We start from the raw sequence: 20349 nt of genomic DNA on the forward strand, positions 1-20349 counted from the left end.
AAATAGCCCGTGTGAACATACCCTTATTATTACAGTATTTATATTATTCAAGACATTGGTGTATGTCTTTTGTACATACGCTTTATGTTCTCTGCCATGTGAACTCTTGGTTTGTGTTGTATACTAAATGGAGATAAGATTGACTGCTGGAGAGACTCCCACACACTGCAGCCTGGAGACACCTGCAGAGCAGTATACAGGTGTGTAACAGGAAATGTGTGGGTGTCACCGCTCCATCCTCACTCAGCATCTGTGCTTCCTGGAAGCAGTACTCCAAACATGTTACTGACAATCTGCTGTAGTGATCTGTACCTGGCTTCTATCATCTGACGTCACAATCTCTCTGTCCCCCGTACCGTGGCTGAATCACTTAGCATCAAAAAGATCTTTTCTTTTTTACTATGAGCAGTGTACCCTTCTCGATTTTATTTTACCTAATATTTCTCCATATTTCTTTCCACAAATCGGTACTAATATATATTTTTAAAGAATACTTTAAATGGATTTTTACATAATCTAGTACATACTTATAGATTAAACGGCTCCATTATGCCTACAAACATCTGCCCATTGCTTTCAATGGGTTTTATGGTGTTTTGTTCCCACGAGGTGTAATTTTACGCGTCACTGTCAACATACGGCGCGTAAAAAGGCGCTTGCAAAAAGAAGTGCATGTCACTTCTTCGGACGTTTTTGGAGCCGTTTTTCATTGACTCCATTGAAAAACAGCTCCAATAACGGCCGTAAAATACGCAGCGAAAATCGTGTGTAGTTACAAAAACATCTGAAAGTCAGTAGCTGTTTTCAGGCGAAAACAGCTCCATAATTTCAGACGTATTTTGCTACTGCGTGTGAACATACCTTAATACATTGTAGCAAAATATCAACACAACTGAGGATAAGTTCACATCTGTGTCGGAGACTTCGTTAGGTGTAAGGGTATGTGCACACACAAAATCAAAAACGTCTGAAAATACGGAGCTGTTTTCAAGGGAAAACAGCTCCTGATTTTCAGAAGTTTTTTAAGCCAATCGCGTTTTTCGCTGCGTTTTTATGGCCGTTTTTGGAGCTGTTTCTCTATAGAGTCAATGAAAAACGGCTCCAAAAATGGCGTAAGAAGTGACATGCACTTCTTTTTTGTGGGCGTCTTTTTACGTACCATCTTTTGAACAGCATGCCGTGTTTCCCATTGAAATCAATGGGCAGATGTTTGTAGGCGTTCTGCTTCTGTATTTACAGGCGTTTTTTGAGGCGTAAACGCCCCAAAATACGCCTGAAAATACTGTCTGCACATACCCTAAGGGTATGTTCACACGGCCTATTTTCGGCTGTTTTTCGGGCCGTAAACGGCCGAAAAATCGGTAGCAGAACATCTGTCCATTGATTGCAATGGGAAAAACGGCGTTCTGTTCAGACGGGACGTTTTTTAACGCGGCCATTTTGAAAAACGGCTGCGTAAAAATACGGCCGCAAAAAAGATGTGCAGGTCACTTCTTGGGATGTTTTTGGAGCTGTTTTTCATAGACTCTATTGAAAACAGCTCCAAAAGCGGCCATAAAAAACGCAGCGAAAATCGCGAGTGGCTTAAAATACGTCTGAAAATCAGGAGCTGTTTTCCCTTGAAAACAGCTCCGTATTTTCAGACGTTTTTGAGTTTACGTGTGAACATACCCTTATACTTTTTTTTCAGCCTCTGGCCTAATTCACATGGAGTATTTTGCAGGCAGAGAAAATCTGAAGGAATTTTGAGGCAGATTTTGACCTGCCTGCACTTTCTTGTCGCAGTTTTCGCTGCAGTTGAGGACCGCGGGCAAAAAAACGCAGCGAAACATATTTTTCTGCCTCCCATTGATTTCAATGAGAGGCCAGAGGCGGAGCCGCAGCAAGAAAGGACACCCCACTTTTTGTTCCCGCGAGTGGCTTAAAGCCGCCCAGGAGAATAAACTCCTCTGCCTTCCATTGAAATCAATGGGTGGCGGTTTCGGACGTTTTTTGGCGCTCATTCCGATGCAGTTTCCGCGTCAAAATCAGCGCCAAAAAAACTGTGTGAACTGGATCTTTGGATGAATAATGTTCAGGGAGAAGAGCCCACTCATGAAACCTTTGCACTGGGCCCACCAATGAGGTTAAAATAGCCCTCCATTACAGCTACCCTAGGAGTCCAAAGGAATCTCGACTTATGATCTACTCATCACTTTGACAGGTGGACTACATGGATCAAAATGTGCCAAGGAAGCATCTGGCTTTTCAAGTCATCACATTAAATTGTTTTTTTTGTGGTGTTCATTAAGTGATTGGTGGGTTTCCCAATCCTTGGGACCTCCACTATTAGCAGAGTGAAGGGGACCACCCTTTCATTGTTCTTCCAGACTCTGCAGCATATCTTTTACAGCCCCTTTATGTTGGTAATTGTGGGAATCCCGTAGGATGAAGCAACACAGGAGGTTTTATGGCTGTGGTACATTCTAAAGCTGCATCTTCTTTTCTTTTTTTCTATTTTTTTAATTTTATTTTGGTCACATGTTAAAACAAAGTTGCAACTTCTAAATTACTATAGCAATGGAAATTCAAGACTAGAAATACTAGTAAATGCTGAATGATATTGACACTAACTCTAGGGACAGAGATTAAAAACCTGGAAATGACTGACAATTGGGAAACACAGATGTTGCATTGTGTTGAATAGGTTTGAAACAAATCCCATTCAGACAATGCAGCAGAAAGCTGTGAGGTTTTTAGCACATGCGGTCCTTTGGGGTTTTGTTGGCGTTTTAGGCTGTAATCACACGTGCAGTTTTTGTGGCAGTTATTGATCCAACGAAGAAGGAAAAGTATAATGGAAAGACTGATATGTCTCCTCTCTTTTGTATCCATTTCTGTGCTTGGCTCAAAAAACTTCATCAAAATGTAAAAAAAACTGCATGTGTGATTTTAGCCTTAAAGAGGCTCTGTCACCAGATTTTGCAACCCCTATCTCTTATTGCAGCAGATCGGCGCTGCAATGTAGATTACAGTAACGTTTTTTGTTTTTTAAAACGAGCATTTTTGGCCAAGTTATGACCATTTTTATATTTATGCAAATGAGGCTTTCTAAAGTACAACTGGGCGTGTTTAAAGTTAAAGTACAACTGGGCGTGTATTGTGTGTGTACATCTGGGCGTTTTTACTTTTACTAGCTGGGCGTTGTGAATGGGAGTGTATGATGCTGACGAATCAGCATCATCCACTTCTCTTCGTTACCACCCAGCTTCTGTCAGTGCACAGACACACAGCGTGTTCTCGAGAGATCACGCTGTGACGTCACTTCCTGCCCCAGGTCCTGCATCGTGTCGGACGAGCGAGGACACATCGGCACCAGAGGCTACAGTTGATTCTGCAGCAGCATCAGCGTTTGCAGGTAAGTAGCTACATCGACTTACCTGCAAACGCCGATGCTGCTGCAGAATCAACTGTAGCCTCTGGTGCCGATGTGTCCTCGCTCGTCCGACACGATGCAGGACCTGGGGCAGGAAGTGAGTGACGTCACAGCGTGATCTCTCGAGAACACGCTGTGTGTCTGTGCACTGCCAGAAGCTGGGCGTTCTGAAGAGAAGTGGATGATGCTGATTCGTCATGAAACAAAGCTGTGTAAAAGAAGTAAAAACGCCCAGATGTACATACACAATACACGCCCAGTTGTACTTTAACTTTAAACACGCCCAGTTGTACTTTAGAACGCCTCATTTGCATAAATATAAAAATGGTCATAACTTGGCCAAAAATGCTCGTTTTAAAAAACAAAAAACGTTACTGTAATCTACATTGCAGCGCCTATCTGCTGCAATAGGAGATAGGGGTTGCAAAATCTGGTGACAGAGCCTCTTTAAGCCCTATTCACTTCATGCTATGGCCCTTGGTTTGACCTATACACTGGGAAACGCTCCCGATGTATAACGGAAAGCTGCAACATATGGCACTGTATAGGAATATAGTGGGATATGTCGTCCATAAACTCTGATTGTAGAAAAAAACAAACACCTTTATCCAGTGTATACTATTGTATGGCATAGTGTAGTCTACTACGCTATCCCATACTTTTTTCTTTGCTGTATACCAGGCCAAAAGGACACTGTTTTGGCCTCTGTAGGAGTTGATACGCTTAGCGAAACGTCTGGAGCTTTTTCCAAGCGTACATCACTAACGCGATGTGAACAGGTTGTTACCATTTGAACCCCTTTGACGTGACACTTGCAGCGGTGACGTCATTTGCCAAGCTTATTGCTTCATTAACCCCAAATTTTTGATGTGTCTGTTGAAGGCCTGCATTGAACCCGCATTTTCGACTTTTATATGATAATGTAATTGCTGATACAGCAAGTAGAACGATGTGGATAACTGTAAGATAAACAGTTAGGGTATATTCACACGCAGTGACCAAAAACGTCTGAAAAAACTGAGCTGTTTTCAGGTGAAAACAGCTCCTGATTTCCAGAAGTTTTTGTAGCAACTCACGTTTTTCGCGGCGTATTTTACAGCCGTTATTGGAGCTGTTTTTCAATGGAGTCAATGAAAAAAGGCTCCAAAAACGTCTTAAAAAGTGACATGCACTTCTTTTTCACGGGCGTCTTTTTACGCGCCATATTTTGACAGCGAGGCGTAAAATTACACCTCGGGAGAACAGAACACCGTAAAACCCATTGCAAGCAATGGGCAGATGTTTGTAGGCGTATTAGGGGCGTTTTTTCAGGCGTAATTCGAGGCATAAGGGTATGTTCACACGCAGTGACCAAAAACGTCTGAAAATACGGAGCTGTTTTCAGGCGAAAACAGCTCCTGATTTTCAGACGTTGTTGTTACAACTCACGTTTTTCGCGGCGTATTTTACGGCCGTTATTGGAGCTGTTTTTCAATGGAGTCAATGAAAAACGGCTCCAAAAACGTCCCAAGAAGTGACATGCACTTCTTTTTCGCGGGCGTCTTTTTAAAATTACACCTCGTGGGAACAGAACACAATAAAACCCATTGCAAGCAATAGGCAGATGTTTATAGGTGTATTAGGGGCGTTTTTTCAGGCGTAATTAGAGCGTAAAATGCCCGAATTATGTCTGAAAACACTGCGTGTGAACATACCATTTAACGCCCGAATTACGTCTGAAAACACTGCGTACCCTAAATCTAACACCTTTCATCTCTCTATGATGCCCTTATGGTTGTGCATCACAAATTTTCTCAAGGATCTGACTGAAAGTGATCAATTGTAGTGATAATTACATTGATTTTTAAAGAATCCATAATGCTTAAAAAAGTTACTGCTATTGATAGACAAAGTCTAAACCAAAAACCCCATTTTTTTTGGTCACATTTTTCCCATACAGCAAAATATCACTGTATGTAAATGACCAGCTCATTCTTCATAATGAATTTTTGGGATGCCGGACTGAATGGGGCCCTCAAACTATGTATAAACCTATTGGCCCAGTAAGATATACACTATGGTTATTCTGTGTACTATATTAAACCATCTTGGAATAGTCAGCGATTTTAGATCCATACATGTAAGAGTCTTTTTATGCGGCCCAACATGGTCCGTGTAGACAAGGGCCGATCAGCAAGACAGCTCGTTGATCGGCGCTCGCTGCTTATTTAAAAAGAGCTAGTATGGGGACGAGCGCTCATTACTGCAATCGCTTGTCCCCATGTATTACAATCATGTTGGCAGCACATCTCCGTTTACACAGGGAGACGTGTGGTCAACAACGAAAATATTTCATGCTGCATAAACGATGCGATCAGCCGATGAACGAGATTGTCGGGAACAAGCGTTCATATGAACGCTCATTTGCCCGATAATTGGCCCGTGTAAAATTGCCTTAACAGTTTGAGGTGAATTAAACTGGCCAATTTCTTATCGACTTTTCATTCATGGTTGGTCTGAGACAATTGTCATCTTGGATAAGTTCAAATAAAAAAATCGACAATCGATCTCCGCCGCGATTTCTGGCCCGATCTTTTAATGGGATGCAGTTCTGTCGTCCGACATGAATGACTTTTCAACTACAGCATTGACAATGACTGAAAAAAATCCAACACGACAGATCTACTTTTCTACATTATCTGCCTTCGGTCAGCATCCGTCACGCTCATCCAGGTCATGAAAAGGCGCAGATTGTTAGCAGAAAACGGTGTAAATCTGCCTTTTTAGCGGTCCAAAATCTTTAACTTTAAATGACAATATACAACTGACCAGAATACGCTATCTGCCAACGTGTACATGAGCTTTATTAACATGACAACATGGTGCAAGGAAGATAAATGAATAGCATCCCGACTTTTACGGCACACAGGACACTCCAGTTCCTTTCAGACCACAATAGCCATCTGGGATTTTGTGCAGATATTGCTGGTGGTAATCCTCGGCATAATAAAACTCTGGAACAGGATGGATCTCAGTGGTGATGGCTCCCAGGTTAAACTGTTTAAGCTCCTGTGGTTAGAAGACAGAAATAATTGTATCTATTTTTCGGCATTTTGCTTTCTGTGTAGAGCCGTCAGTTACACTAATGTCTTTCTATTCCTCGCAATTGTAACTCTACCAGGGTTTTGTACCACATTGTATATAATAAAGTCGTCATCATCATCAGCCTATAACCAAGTATGCCTGTTTACTAAAATATTTCACTATGTATTAAATTTTATAGACCAATGTAAAATATTGGAATGCTGATCGGATCGGGCGCAAATTGTCCCAAATACAGTTTTCCTCAAAGACGTATTTCTGAAGACTAATGGAAGAAGAAAGTTGGAATCTAGTAGGGCCCTAGGGTTGTACAAACTGGGCCTTCCCCTGTATACATGGTATGCTTACATTTCTCAACAAGATTTTCAGGGTTGTGTTCAGGTTTCCCTGGACTCTGGGAGCATTTCACATAGTTCATGGTGGAAATATGCTAGAACATGGTGTGACTCGTGTAGTTTGGCGTACTATTGTACAGTGGCTTATGGTATTAAGTGAACCATATATACAGATGTAAATTTTTATTGCACCAACATACTAGACCTAGTAGAGCTTACAATCTAATTTTCTATGTAAAGCACCCGAAGGCCAAGTTTGATAATAAGCCAATGAACTAAACCATGTTCTTCTGATGTGTGGTTAATCACATTAGGGTGTATTTACATGTTAAGTTTTCCCACAATTTTCATACTGGCGGCAAAACCAGATCAGTTTTTACAAAAATGTTGTGGTTTTGACACAATTCTGAAAATTGTGGCAAAAAGTCAAGATAAAAAAAGTGTCTCATGTTAATATGCCCCTGAGTGGATGTGTGACAGCTGACCTACCAATCGATACAATGTTCAAATAGGTCTTGTTTGAGATATTATATCTATCTATATATATGTATCTATATATATATATATATGTGTGTGAGTGTGCGCGCGCGCGTGTGTGTGTGTGTATATATATATATATATACACACACACATATATATATATATATACATACACACACACACACACATATATATATACATACACCACACACACACATATATATATATATATATATATATTTACACATACACACACACACACACACACACACACACACACACATATATATATATATATACATACATACACACACACACTATATATATATATATATATATATATATATATATATATACACATACACACACACACACGATGGACAAAAATATTTAGACACCCACACATTACACCTACAGGAGCTTGTATGTCCCCTTTGGAGCTAAAACAGCTACCACTCTTCTGGGAAGGTTTTCTACAAGATTTTGGAGTGTGTCTGTGGGAATTTTTGCCCATTCATCCAAAAGAACATTTGTGAGGTCAGACACTGATGTTGGATGAGAGGGCCTGGCTCATGATATCCATTCTAGTTCATCCCAAAGGTGTTCGATAGGGTTGAGTACTCTGTGCAGGCCAGTCAAGTTCTTCCACACTAAACTCACCCGATCATGTCCTTATGGACCCTGCTTTGTGCACTGGGGTGCAGTCATGGGGCGCAGTGGAACAGAAAAGCGCGATCCCCAAACTGTTCACACAAAGTTACGAGCATGCAAATGTCCAAAATGTCTTGGTATAATGAAGCATTAAGATTTCCCTTCACGAGCATCCATGTGTCTGGATTTCTTATAGGGTCAAGGCAGGCATCTCTGAGCCATGGACCTTGGCAAGTTTGTAAAGTTTACAGACAAATAGATAGCTATGATACTGCTAGAATGCAAACTAGTGGCTTATTACTTGGGATAACCCTAGTCAAGAGCCCCCTCTGCTGGTGTCAGTATGACATTGAAGAAATCCATTTGCATTCTTATTTATGGTATGTTAGCTGTGTAGTGGAATTTAAATATGTAGAATGTTTACATTTTGGTAGCTGTCTTTTGACTGAAGAGCTGCTTCTCTCTGTTGATCTCCGTAGGTGAATATCACTGAGCGGTACTGAGTACCGTTATCCTGTCCTTTGTTCATTCCTGCATTGACAAATAGAGTGATAACTTTATGGGTAAGGATTAAATTGTCATGGTTATCCTTACTTCTTATCACAGACTTTAGCAACAAGTATCTAGCCTGCGCTCAAACTAGGATCACAGCATACTCTGCCCGATAGTATTATCAAAATAAATTGCGGCATTCTATATTTAGTAAAAGGAGGGTCTTATTTAAGGGAGTTTTACACTGGGCGTTATCGTTCAAATGAGCGTGCATATAACGCTCGTTGCCAATAATTGCCCTGTGTAAAAAGGGCAGCGATCAACAGATGAAGGAGCAAACGCTCGATCATCTGCTGGTCATATAGTTTAAAAAAAGTAAAGGATTATCGTTGTCGGCAGCGCATCACTCAGTGTTACATGATAATAATGTATGGGGACGAGCGATCGGAGTAACGACCGCTCGTCCCCATCCATAGCTCCGCGTGACAGGAGCAAATGAGCGGCGATCAACGATGTTTCGTTGATCGGCGCTCGCTGCACCGGCCGAGTGTCAGCCTGTATAAAAGGGCATTTTTAGGCTTCGTTCACATCTACGTTGGGCTTCCGTTTATGGGTTCCATTAGACCTTTCCGTCAGGGGAACCCATGAACGGAAACCATAGCTTTCTTTTTTCATTAGCATTGACTTCAATGGTAATGCTTCCGCTGCAAATGGTTTCCGTTCATCTCCATTCCGTAAGGTTTCCAGTTTTTTTAGCAGAAAGAATAGCGCAGTCGACTAAGCTATTGATTCCGCCCCAAAAAACGGAAACCTTATGGAACGGAGACAAACGGAAACCGTTTGTAACGGAAGCATTACCATTGAAGTCAATGGTAATGCAAACGAAAAGCTATGGTTTACGTTCATGGCGGAAAGGTCTGACGGAACCCCGACACTGATATGAACCAAAGGATGTATTTCTCCCCTTTATATTCGACCCATATGTCAGTAAACAGTGATTATCTATAAGTGGAAATGAGATTTCATGTACTTGGGATGAGTGGGACGAGAACCTTAAATCTATCAGTTCTACGGCCACTACATTAAGTGGTATGTTCACCATTAAGCACTATTTTTTTTCTCTTATATCTAGACATAATTGACATAAAAAGTTGTAAATATGTTGCAGTACTTATCCTGTAGTTATATACTGTACTGTATTCCAGAGCTGCATTTACAATTTGTCATTGCAAACAGTCAAATAGCTTCCACGCAATTCCCTGACAGCTTAGCTCAAATAGTACAGTGGGACAGATAGATTCTCCTAAAAATTGTGAATGCAGCACTGGATTATAACACTGACTGTAATTCAGGATCACAACGCGGTATGTAATACAATTTATTTACTAAATTTTTATGCTGATTAATTATGTGTGTAAATTGTAAAATGATGTTTAAAATGGAACATAGACTTTAATGTAATGATATTTGAAATAACAGCTTCCACCTATCCCAAGCACATGAAATATGTATTTTTATATATTTTAGCAAGCTTCTTAGATTCTAAGTATCATACCCTCTGTTGGGTTGTGATTCTCCCAGAACAATTTCAGTAAAGATTTAAAACTGACCACTTTAGGGTCAAATACAACTCGGACGACTTCAATGTGTGCAGTAAGACCTAGAACAAAAAAATCCACAATAAATAAAAAAATACAACCAACAGTGAAATGTTCTTTTTGTAGAAGATATTTGTATTTTTAGTGTCTTTTGTTGTTGTTTCTTGTGATTTTTGTGATATAAGATAGGTATGACGGCCATACAGAGAAAACTAAGAAGCAAGAAAGTGCAGGGACTGCATGACACAGATGCTCTCCCTTCAGGCCCTACAATAGGCATATAACACTGTGTATACATTTTTCCATGGGTGTTACTTTAAAGGGGACCTGCCACATCAAACATGCAGTCTGATCTGTGGGCAGCATGTTATAAAGCAAATTGATATAAAGTTGTGTGAATTTTTTTTAGGATAACCTGTGAGTTATTGATTTATATCCCTGCTAATTCTGGGCTTAAAGGGAAACAGTCACCTGTGTTTCACCTATTTAACCTGCAATACTTGGTTGAAGTGGGTGAAAAATAATTTTTATGTAAACTATAATTATCTTCTATGTAGACTCTGAAACTTTACTATTCAGTTTTTTAGTGTTCCCGCACCATAATGAGCATAAGAGTCATATCTTCATTCGAAAAGAGTCATATCTTCATTCCTCGAGCCTTTCCGAGTTAACTCCTTACTTTTGATTGACAGTTCCCCCACCCAGCACACACGAAATCCAGCGCTTGCGCATCGATGTCCTGTTCTGGTGCGTGCACACAACGGGACACCATAGCGGCACATGCGCAGTAACAAGATTTGAGGCCCAGACAAAGCAGGGAAGCGTGTCGAACCATACATGACGGGCGCATGTGTGCTATCTCGGACGAGATTCAGCACTCAGGGCAGGCCAGTTTTCGGTGGTGGGCGGACATAAGAAGAGGAACGAACAAAACTGCTGGATTATTACCATAAAAGGCGCAAATTGTTTGCAGACCGTTATTTTACGGCCGGAGGAAAAGTTTAGGAGAGGGGATAACGGCAATTAACTTTTGACAACAGCGGCCAGTGAGGGGTAAGTAGAGTTCAATAGGTGAAATGCTGGTGACGGTTCCCTTTAACAGTCCAGTGGGCGGTCCTACTCAGTGATTGACAGCTATTTCTGTATTCACAGATGTCTTTCCAGCCAGGGTCCTAATGAAAACCTACAGGTCTGCTATTTTAGTACACCAGAGGCAATGCAGGGCAGTGACAGACGAAATACATAAGTACTGTTCTGCTGTATATTATAAGATCGATCAGGCTCATACATTGTCAAGTCCCCTAGCGGGACAAAAACTAAACTAAAATGTTTGCGAATATTAATAAAAAGAAAAAAAAGGGAAAGATTAAACACAATTTTTTTTCCCCAATACCCTACTGAACTTCAAAATGATTATGATATTTAACCTGCACGGTGAACGGCGTAAAAAAAATAAAAATAAAAAACTGCCAGAATTGCAGCTTTTTGTATATCCCATCTTAAAAAAGAACAGAATATGAAGGAATCAAACAAGTTGTATCTTCCTCAAAATCATATCAATGAAAATATCAACTCAAGAGCCCTCACACAGCTCCGTAGATGGAACAATGTAAAAATTATGTCTCCCAGAGTATGGCGACACAAAAAGAAATGATTTAAAAAAAATTTAAATGTGTTTTTATTATTAAAAAAAAATCAAAACATTAAAAAAAAAACAATATAAATTTGGTATTGCTGTAATCATACTAACATGCATAATAAAGTTAACATATCATTTATACCGTGCCGTGAATGCGTTAAGAAGAAAAAAAAAATATGGAGGAATTGCTGTTTTTTTCCACCCCATCAAAAAAATTATGATAAAAGTTCTACAATAAATTATATGTACCCCAAAATGAGGCCATTAAAAAATACAACTTGTCCTGCAAAAAACAGTCCCTCTTGCAACTATGTTGACGGAAAAATAAAAAGTTCTGTCTGTCTGTTCTGTAAGCCTACTGTCAGAGTACACTATGTGTTGCATTAACAGCAGCCTGGGTAAGTACAAAATAAAAGATGTTAAAAAGTTATCCCTTCATGGAATAACAAAATGTATTTAAAAAATAAAGACACACTACCGTTCAAAAGTTTGGGGTCACCCAGACAATTTTGTGTTTTCCATGAAAACTCACACTTATATTTATCAAATGAGTTCCAAAATGACTAGAAAATATAGTCACGACATTGACAAGGTTAGAAATAATGATTTTTATTTAAAATAATAATTTTCTCCTTCAAACTTTGCTTTTGTCAAAGAATGCTCCATTTGCAGCAATTACAGCATTGCAGACCTTTGGCATTCTAGCTGTTAATTTGCTGAGGTAATCGGGAGAAATTTCACCCCATGCTTTCAAAAGCCCCTCCCACAAGTTGGATTAGCTTGATGGGCACTTCTTGCGTACCATACGGTCAAGCTGCTCCCACAACAGCTCTATGGGGTTGAGATCTGGTGACTGGGCTGGCCACTCCATTACAGATAGAATACCAGCTGCCTGCTTCTTCCCTAAATAGTTCTTGCATAATTTGGAGGTGTGCTTTGGGTCATTGTCCTGTTGTAGGATGAAATTGGTTCCAATCAAGCGCTGTCCACAGGGTATGGCGTTGCAAAATGGAGTGATAGCCTTCCTTATTCAAAATCCGCTATTGATTCCGTCGGAAAACCGGAAACCTGCCGGAATGGTGACGAACGGAAACCATTAGTGATGTTTCCGTCACCATTGAGATCAATGGTGACTGAAACGGAAGCTGTGCTTTCACTTTCACTTGCGGGGTTCACCCGACGGAAACCTCCGACGCAACCCCGAAACGGAAATGAACGGTGATGTGAACAGGCCCTTACTCAGTGCTCGTGCAGTGCCCATAGCAAAAATTGTGCCTCCCTGGAAAACCCCTTTAAGGTGTCTAGTTTTAGGAATGGGTAATTTCTTGGGGGTTTCTTTCATTCTGTCAGTTCAATGCCTCTACAAGCATAGAATAGGGCCTGGAATCCCTTCAATTGTGCCCTAAAACCAGAGTGCTCCCTCCATTTTAGGCCCAGCCGTGTGTTCAGTAGGCAGGTTGAGGCCACAATAAGGCCTGATTCACACGAACGTGTTAAACGTCCGTGGGACGGTTGTTGAAACAACAGCCGTCCCACGGACCTATGTAATTCAATGTGGCCGTTCACACAGCCTTTGTTTCAACGGCTCGTGTGAGGAGTCCGTGCGAAAATAGGGCATGTCCTATCTTTTCACGCATCACTCCATAGACTCTGAACTATGCTGGATGCGTGACATCGCGTCCTGCAGCGCTGAGCACGGTTGCACCTCGGACGTGGTCCGAGATGCGCACCGCTCGTGTGAATCAGGCTTAAGGATATTCCTGAACACAGGAGAAACAGGGTGATAGATTTTGGGGTGTGTTTCTTGATTCTCATGTTCACTTTACAAAGACATTTTTCTTATAAATTAAACTTTTTTCACCAATGTGTAATTTTAATTTTTTTAGACCTGATTTGCATTAAATTTAGCAAAAAACTGTGGGGTCAAAATACTTACTACACCCTAGATAAATACCTTAACCCCTTAATGACCGGGCCTGAAAAGACCTTAATGACCAAGCCAGATTTGTTAAATCTGGTATGTCTGACTTTATCAGAGAATAACTCTGCGAAAGTTTTGAATATCCAAGTAATTCTGACATTGTTTTTTCGTCACATGTTGTACTTTATTTTAGTGGTAAAGGTAGACTGATACGATTTGCGGAAATTAATGAAAAAATAGAAAAATTTAAGAAATGTAAAAATTATCATTTTTTCCTATTTTTAACTGCAATATGTCACATATGTACATACATACTGTACAATTTTTTTTATTCAATATATATTTCCATCGCTTTACTCTATTTTGGCAGCACTTTTGAAAAAAAAAATATTTTTTTGAGCAATTTAGAAGACTTACAAGTTTAGTAATGATTTTATAAATTTTGAAGTACATTTTGTTTTCCTGCACCAAGCCAGGTTTTCAGAGGCTCATAGGTGTCAGAATGGTGGAAACCCCCACAAGTGACACCATTTTGAAAACTACACCCCTTAAGGTATTTATTAAGGGGTGTTGTAAGTATTTTGACCCCACAGTTTTTTTGTAAGAATTCATGCAAAGCAGGCGTAAAAAAATATAATTTCACTTTTTTCATAAAAGTATCACTTTGAAGACCGATTTCTTTGTAAAGCGACCATCAGAATGAAGAAACACACCCCAAAATCTATCACCCTGTTTCTCCTGTTTTCAAAAATGCCCACATTGTGACCCTAATGCGTTGCCTGGTCACACGGCAGGGCCCGAAAGGAAGGGAGCAACCGGAGGCATTCAGGTCTCATATTTTGCTTGAAAATGTTTTAGGCCCCACTGTACATTTGGAGAGGTTTTTAACTACCAGAACAATAGAAACTCCCCATAAACGATGCCATTTAGAAAACTAGACCCCTTAAGGTATTTATCTAGGGCTGTAGTGAGTATTTTGACCCCACAGTTTTTTGCTAAATTGAATGCATAGCAGATGAAATAAAAAAAAAAACAAAACACTTTTTATATAAAAGTATCACTTTCAAGACCGATTTCTTTGTAAAGCGACCATCAGAATGAAGAAACACACCCCAAAATCTATCACCCTGTTTCTCCTGTTTTCAAAAATGCCCCCATTGTGACCCTAATGCGTTGCCTGGACACACAGCAGGGCCCGAAAGGGAGGTAGCACCCGAAGACTTTCAGGACACACATTTTGCTTGAAAATGTTTCAGGTCCCATTACACATTTATAGAGGCACTGAGCTGCCAAAAAGATAGAAACTCCCCATAAATGACACCATTTTGAAAACTAGACCCCTTAAGGTATTCATCTAGGTGTGTACTAAGTATTTTGACCCCACAGTTTTCGCAGGAATTAATGCAAAGCAGGTGGAAAGAAAATTTTCTTTCACTTTTTTTCACAAATGTGTCATTTTAAGGTCAGATTTCTTGTACAGAGGACATGAGAATAAGGAAATGCACCAGAAAATGTATCACCCTGTTTCTCCTGTGTTCAAAAATATCCCCATTGTGGCCCTAATGTGTTTCCTGGACACACGGCAGGACCCAAAAGGAAGGGAGCACCCGGAGGCTTTCAGGACACACATTTTGCTTTGAAAATGGGAGGATTCTACTTTTCTAGATTGAGAAATAGATGTCCCTAACAGTTTCTACACCCTATGACTGTCGTGCTAAGAAAGCAGCTGTCCTGAAATCATGTCAGTCCATAGACATTATGTATATCAACCCGCTCTGATATATAGTAAGTTAGAGTGGGAAAAGGTATTAAACTGTTGGCGGAATGGAGGAATTGCTGTCCGCTGACAGGGGCAAGTCTGTGCTCTTCGTCCAAACTTGGGCAGTGTGGTCTGGATTCCGGGGTGGTACTGATCTACCTCTCTGGCTGGATGGAAGGTTCTGAGCAGCATCTATGATCTTATTCCATGCGCTATGTCTGTTTGTATTCCCCTTTGTTGTCTGGTGTCTTGTGTTGGTGTTATATTATATGTGTGGCACTTATACGTACCAAATCTTACTTCATTGGGGCTTGGTCCCCATGTTTATTGCACTATCTTTATGTGAACATGGTACAGTTAGTACCACTGTATTTCGATTCATAATTGCTTTAGAGGGCTGGGAGGTTATCTCCCATTGATGTTCATGCATCTCATATACTGTTCGTACTGTGAAAAATTAATATTTTGTACTGCGTGAAAATTTCTTGACAAAATTGTACAATGTTTTATATGATGTTAAAATGCTTTTTTCAAAATAAAAATCTGGATAAAGAAAAAAAAAATAAACTGTTGGCGGAAAAAGGCAATATATCCAAAAAAAAGGAGGAAGAATGTATCCAGCTATGTGGAAAACTAGAGCATGTTCACAGGATGAAAGAAAATTTGTAGGGCTGTAATGACTTTATTATTCAAAGTGACTGGTCATACAACGTCTCTTTAGCTCCATCAATCCCTATATAAGGGACGAATGTGCCAAGTGACGCGGTACACCATAACAAGCCCCTGCCCGGCAAGGTAGGAACCGCCATGTGCACAAAACAACCAATCACCTGTAGAATATATAAAGGGGCAGTGTCCCACACCGTATGTATAGATACAGTAAAGGACCACTACTCCCCAAATTAATGTCGCTATTTCTAGAAGTATTGTCGGGTGTAAGAGGTCCACCAAAAACCTGAACAAAACTGTAATAAAGCCCATAGTGTATTGATAAGGACAAAACAGGGACTTATGCATAGACCAGGGTTGGAAGGACAAGCGGAACAATAATATCGTGACTCACTTCGCTGTCCTCGTTTGCTGCAGACCCGACACCGTTTTTTGGGGTATTTTTGGTTAGATGTTGAAGGGATGGGGTGTAAAAAATGTTTTTCAACAAGTCGGTGTACATCCTCTGACTCATGGACTACTCTCTGGTCTTCAGATTGAAATAGGAGATCTTCAATCACTTTCTCCTGAAATTCAAAGAATGTCGCCCTGCCCGCTGATTTTTTGTACAGGACAAATGCGTTCTGCATCACAACCTGAATTTGTTATAGCCGATGACACACACAGGCTTTTGTCTATCTGCAGAGGCCCCACGTTCTCTAATAGTTGCTGTTGCACTTGAATGGACAGTGCTGATCATGTAGACGTCCTTGCGGTCACGAAATTTTAAAGCCAGCATCTTCTCAATTTGAAAAGTGCATGACTCCCCCTTTGGTCGTTTTTTATCCACAAGTTGACGTGGGAAACCTTTGCGATTCCTGCGTATTGTGCCACAGGCTCCGGTGTTGGCACAATGAAGGGTGCTAAACAATGGCACACTGGTATAAAAACTGTCCGTGTATACATGATACCCCTTGTGTAGGAAAGGGCCAATTAAATCCCACACAATCTTACCAGTGGTACCAATATTTGGAGGGCACCCTGGTGGATTAAATTCACTGTCTTTACCCTCATAGATCTTAAATGCACATGTGTAGCCAGTAGTGCTTTCACATAACTTGTAGATCTTTACCCCGTATTTTGCACTTTTTGAGGGTATGAATTGAAGGAATGAGACGCCCTTTGAAATTTGTGGGATTCCACAACCTGGCATTAGGTGACGAAGGCTTATTGGCAATGTACTGCCTGGCATACAAATTTGTTTCCTGCACAAAATGTTCCAAAACTTGGTCAGTCATAAAAATATTAAAATAATTTAGTGGTGAAAAATTACTGACATTGGGACTTATGCCAGGAGTAGCAATAAAGTCATTTATGGTGGGAGAAAATAAACTCGTGGGTTCCCACACTAAATCGGTTTGGTGGGGTTGTGCAATTTCAGGGGCTGCACTTTGAACGAACGTTGTGGCAACTGCGCCGTCTCCCATATCACTGGTGCTGGGTCTCATATCCATAGAATCCCTTGAAGTGACACTTTCGCTGTCGCTTTCAAGTAAGGCTGGGTTCACACGACCTATTTTCAGACGTAAACGAGGCGTATTATGCCTCGTTTTACGTCTGAAAATAGGGCTACAATACGTCGGCAAACATCTGTCCATTCATTTGAATGGGTTTGCCGACGTACTGTGCAGACAACCTGTAATTTACACGTCGTCGTTTGACAGCTGTCAAACGACGACGCGTAAAAATACAGCCTCGTCAAAAGAAGTGCAGGACACTTCTTTGGACGTTTTTGGAGCCGTTTTCTCATAGACTCCAATGAAAACAGCTCCAAAAACGGACGTAAAAAACGCAGCGAAAACCGTGAGTTGCTCAAAAAACGTCTGAAAATCAGGGTCTGTTTTCCCTTGAAAACAGCTCCGTATTTTCAGACGTTTTTGGTCACTACGTGTGCACATACCCTAAAAGCTCAACTTCAGATGCAGAATCCGTATCTGAGCATAGCATAGCATAGCATAGCATAGCTTCCTCAACGCTGTATCTTCTGGCAGCCATAATGATAATACAGTCTAAACCGCAAATAATAAATGGAACTAGCGGTTTAAATTTTTTTTTTATCAACTAAGGCCTCATGCACACGATTGTAAAAACACCCGTTATTGCGGGTCGTAATTACGACCCGCAATAACGGGTTCATAGACTTCTGTTACCCACGGGTACCTTCCCGTTTTCTCACGGGAAGGTGCCCGTGCCGTTAAAAAAATAGAACATGTTCTATTTTTCTATTTTACGGGCCGTGCTGCTATACTTTATAATGACAGCACGGCTCGCAAAAGCGGCCGGCTGCCCGCGGCCGGCCGTGCCCAGCCGTGCTCGTAATTACGAGTCGTAATTACGAGTCGTAATTACGAGTCGTAATTACGAGCACAGTCGTGTGCATGAAGCCTAATCAACTAAGAACACTTAAAGAATTAAACTTTTTTTTTTTTTTTGTATTGTTTTTTTTAAGTTTTTTTTTCAAACCTAAACCTAAACCCTACGCCTAACACAAACCGTAAACCCAAGCCCAGAACAGCACCCTACACCGTCTAAGGCCCCATGCACACGAACGTGTTTTTGCGGCCGCAATTACCCCGAAAATCCACGGGAGAATTGCGGCCCCATTCTTTTCTATGGGGCCATGCACACGACCGTAGTTTTTGCGGTCCTTGCACGGCCCGGGAGCCCGGACCGCAGAAAGAACGGGCATGTCTTATTACGGCCCTGTTCTGCGGTCCGGGCTCATTGAAAACAATGGTGGCGGCCATGTGCATGTCCCGCGATTTGCGGGCGGCCTGCGGCTGACAGTCCGCAGCCGGCCGACCCGAAAATCACGGCCGTGCACACGGCTACGGTCGTTTGCATGAGGCCTAACAGCGTACACGCCGTCTAACAGCGTACCCTAAAAAGAAAGTAGTTTATAGTACGATTCTTAGTATATACAGTAAATATATTTATATATATATGTATATACTATATACTATAAAATACTGAAAAAAATGTTTTTGTTTTTTTAATAAACTGTGTGTGAGGAACAAGTAATTTTGTGTGGGGACACTGACACACTTGTATCTGTTTCTCTCCACAGCTAGAACAGTGAAGAGAAACAGATACATGTTTTTACTTTATTTTACAATAGTGATCACTATGATTGGATCTCATAGTGATCACAAAAGATCAGGAAAACAATACTATTGGCTCCTGATCACTGCTCTAAGAACAGAGTTGCTAGCAACAGCTCGTTCTTAGAGCAGGAGCTGTCATTTAGACACTCCTGGCGGCTCTGTACGCAGTAACAGCATGTGACCGCTGTGATTGGCTGTCACAGCGGTCACATGCTGTTACGACGAAATCGGCAGGTCCTGATGGCTGCACTAAGAACCGGACCTGTTACTTACAGACGGTTTTTAGTGCAGATGTCACCAGGGTGCCATTAAACCCCCCAAAAGGCGTCGCTGTAGACTGAGTACCTGCACCGCCTGACGTCAAAAGACGGTGGGCGATCGTTGAGGGGTTAAGGGGTGTAGTGTTCTAAATGGGGTCATCTATGGGGAGTTTCTATCGTTCTGGCAGCTCAATGCCTCTTCAAATGTGCAGTGAGGCCTAGAACATTTTCATGCAAAATATTTGTCCTAAAAGCCATGTGGTGCTTCCTTCCTTTTGGGCCCTGCCGTGTGTTCAGGCAGCGTATAATATATATTATATATATTTTGGGGGGTGCTTCTTCATTCTCACATTCGCTTTACAAAGAAATCTGTCTTTAAAATGACACATTCGTGAAAAAATATTGAAATTATATTTTTTTACGCCGGCTTTGCATGAATTCTTACTAAAAAAAACTCTAGGCTCAAAATACAACACACCTTAATAAATACCTTAAGGGAGTAGTTTTCAAACTGGGGTCATTTATGGGGGTTTCCATCATTCTCACACCTATGAGCCTCTGAAAACTTGGCTTGGTGCAGGAAAACAAAATGTACTTATAAATATTGTAAATCTTCTATATTGCTCAAAAATGTTTTTTTGTTTTTTTTCAAAAGTGCTGCCAAAATAAAGTAAAGAGATGTAAAGAGTAAAGAGATGGAAATATATAGTTAATAAAAAACGTAGTAATGTATGTATGTACATATGTGGCATATTGCAGTTCAAAATAGGGAAAAATTTTATTTTTTACAAAATGTCATAAATTTTTGAATTTTTTCATTAATTTACACAAATAATATCAGTCTACTTTTACCACTAAAATAAAGTACAACATGTGACAATAAAGCAATGTCAGAATTACTTGAAT

At 40.7% G+C, this 20349-nt stretch overlaps 1 protein-coding gene across 1 annotated transcript in view; it reads right to left on the bottom strand.

Moving 5' to 3' along the window:
- Window positions 1-6237: 6237 nt before the first annotated feature.
- Window positions 6238-20349, bottom strand: part of LOC142743043 (peptide methionine sulfoxide reductase MsrA-like) — a 44141-nt gene continuing 30029 nt past the window's right edge. Inside the window, exons 4-6 of the mRNA XM_075853411.1 lie at window positions 10010-10114; window positions 8387-8493; window positions 6238-6463 (exon numbers count right to left, since the gene is read on the bottom strand). Of these exons, the coding sequence (XP_075709526.1) occupies window positions 6311-6463; window positions 8387-8493; window positions 10010-10114 (365 nt within the window). The 3' untranslated portion in view covers window positions 6238-6310. The remainder of the gene's footprint in view (window positions 6464-8386; window positions 8494-10009; window positions 10115-20349) is intronic.

The sequence above is a fragment of the Rhinoderma darwinii genome, chromosome 2 (assembly GCF_050947455.1).
Source record: "Rhinoderma darwinii isolate aRhiDar2 chromosome 2, aRhiDar2.hap1, whole genome shotgun sequence".
Classification (NCBI taxonomy): Eukaryota; Metazoa; Chordata; class Amphibia; order Anura; family Rhinodermatidae; genus Rhinoderma; species Rhinoderma darwinii.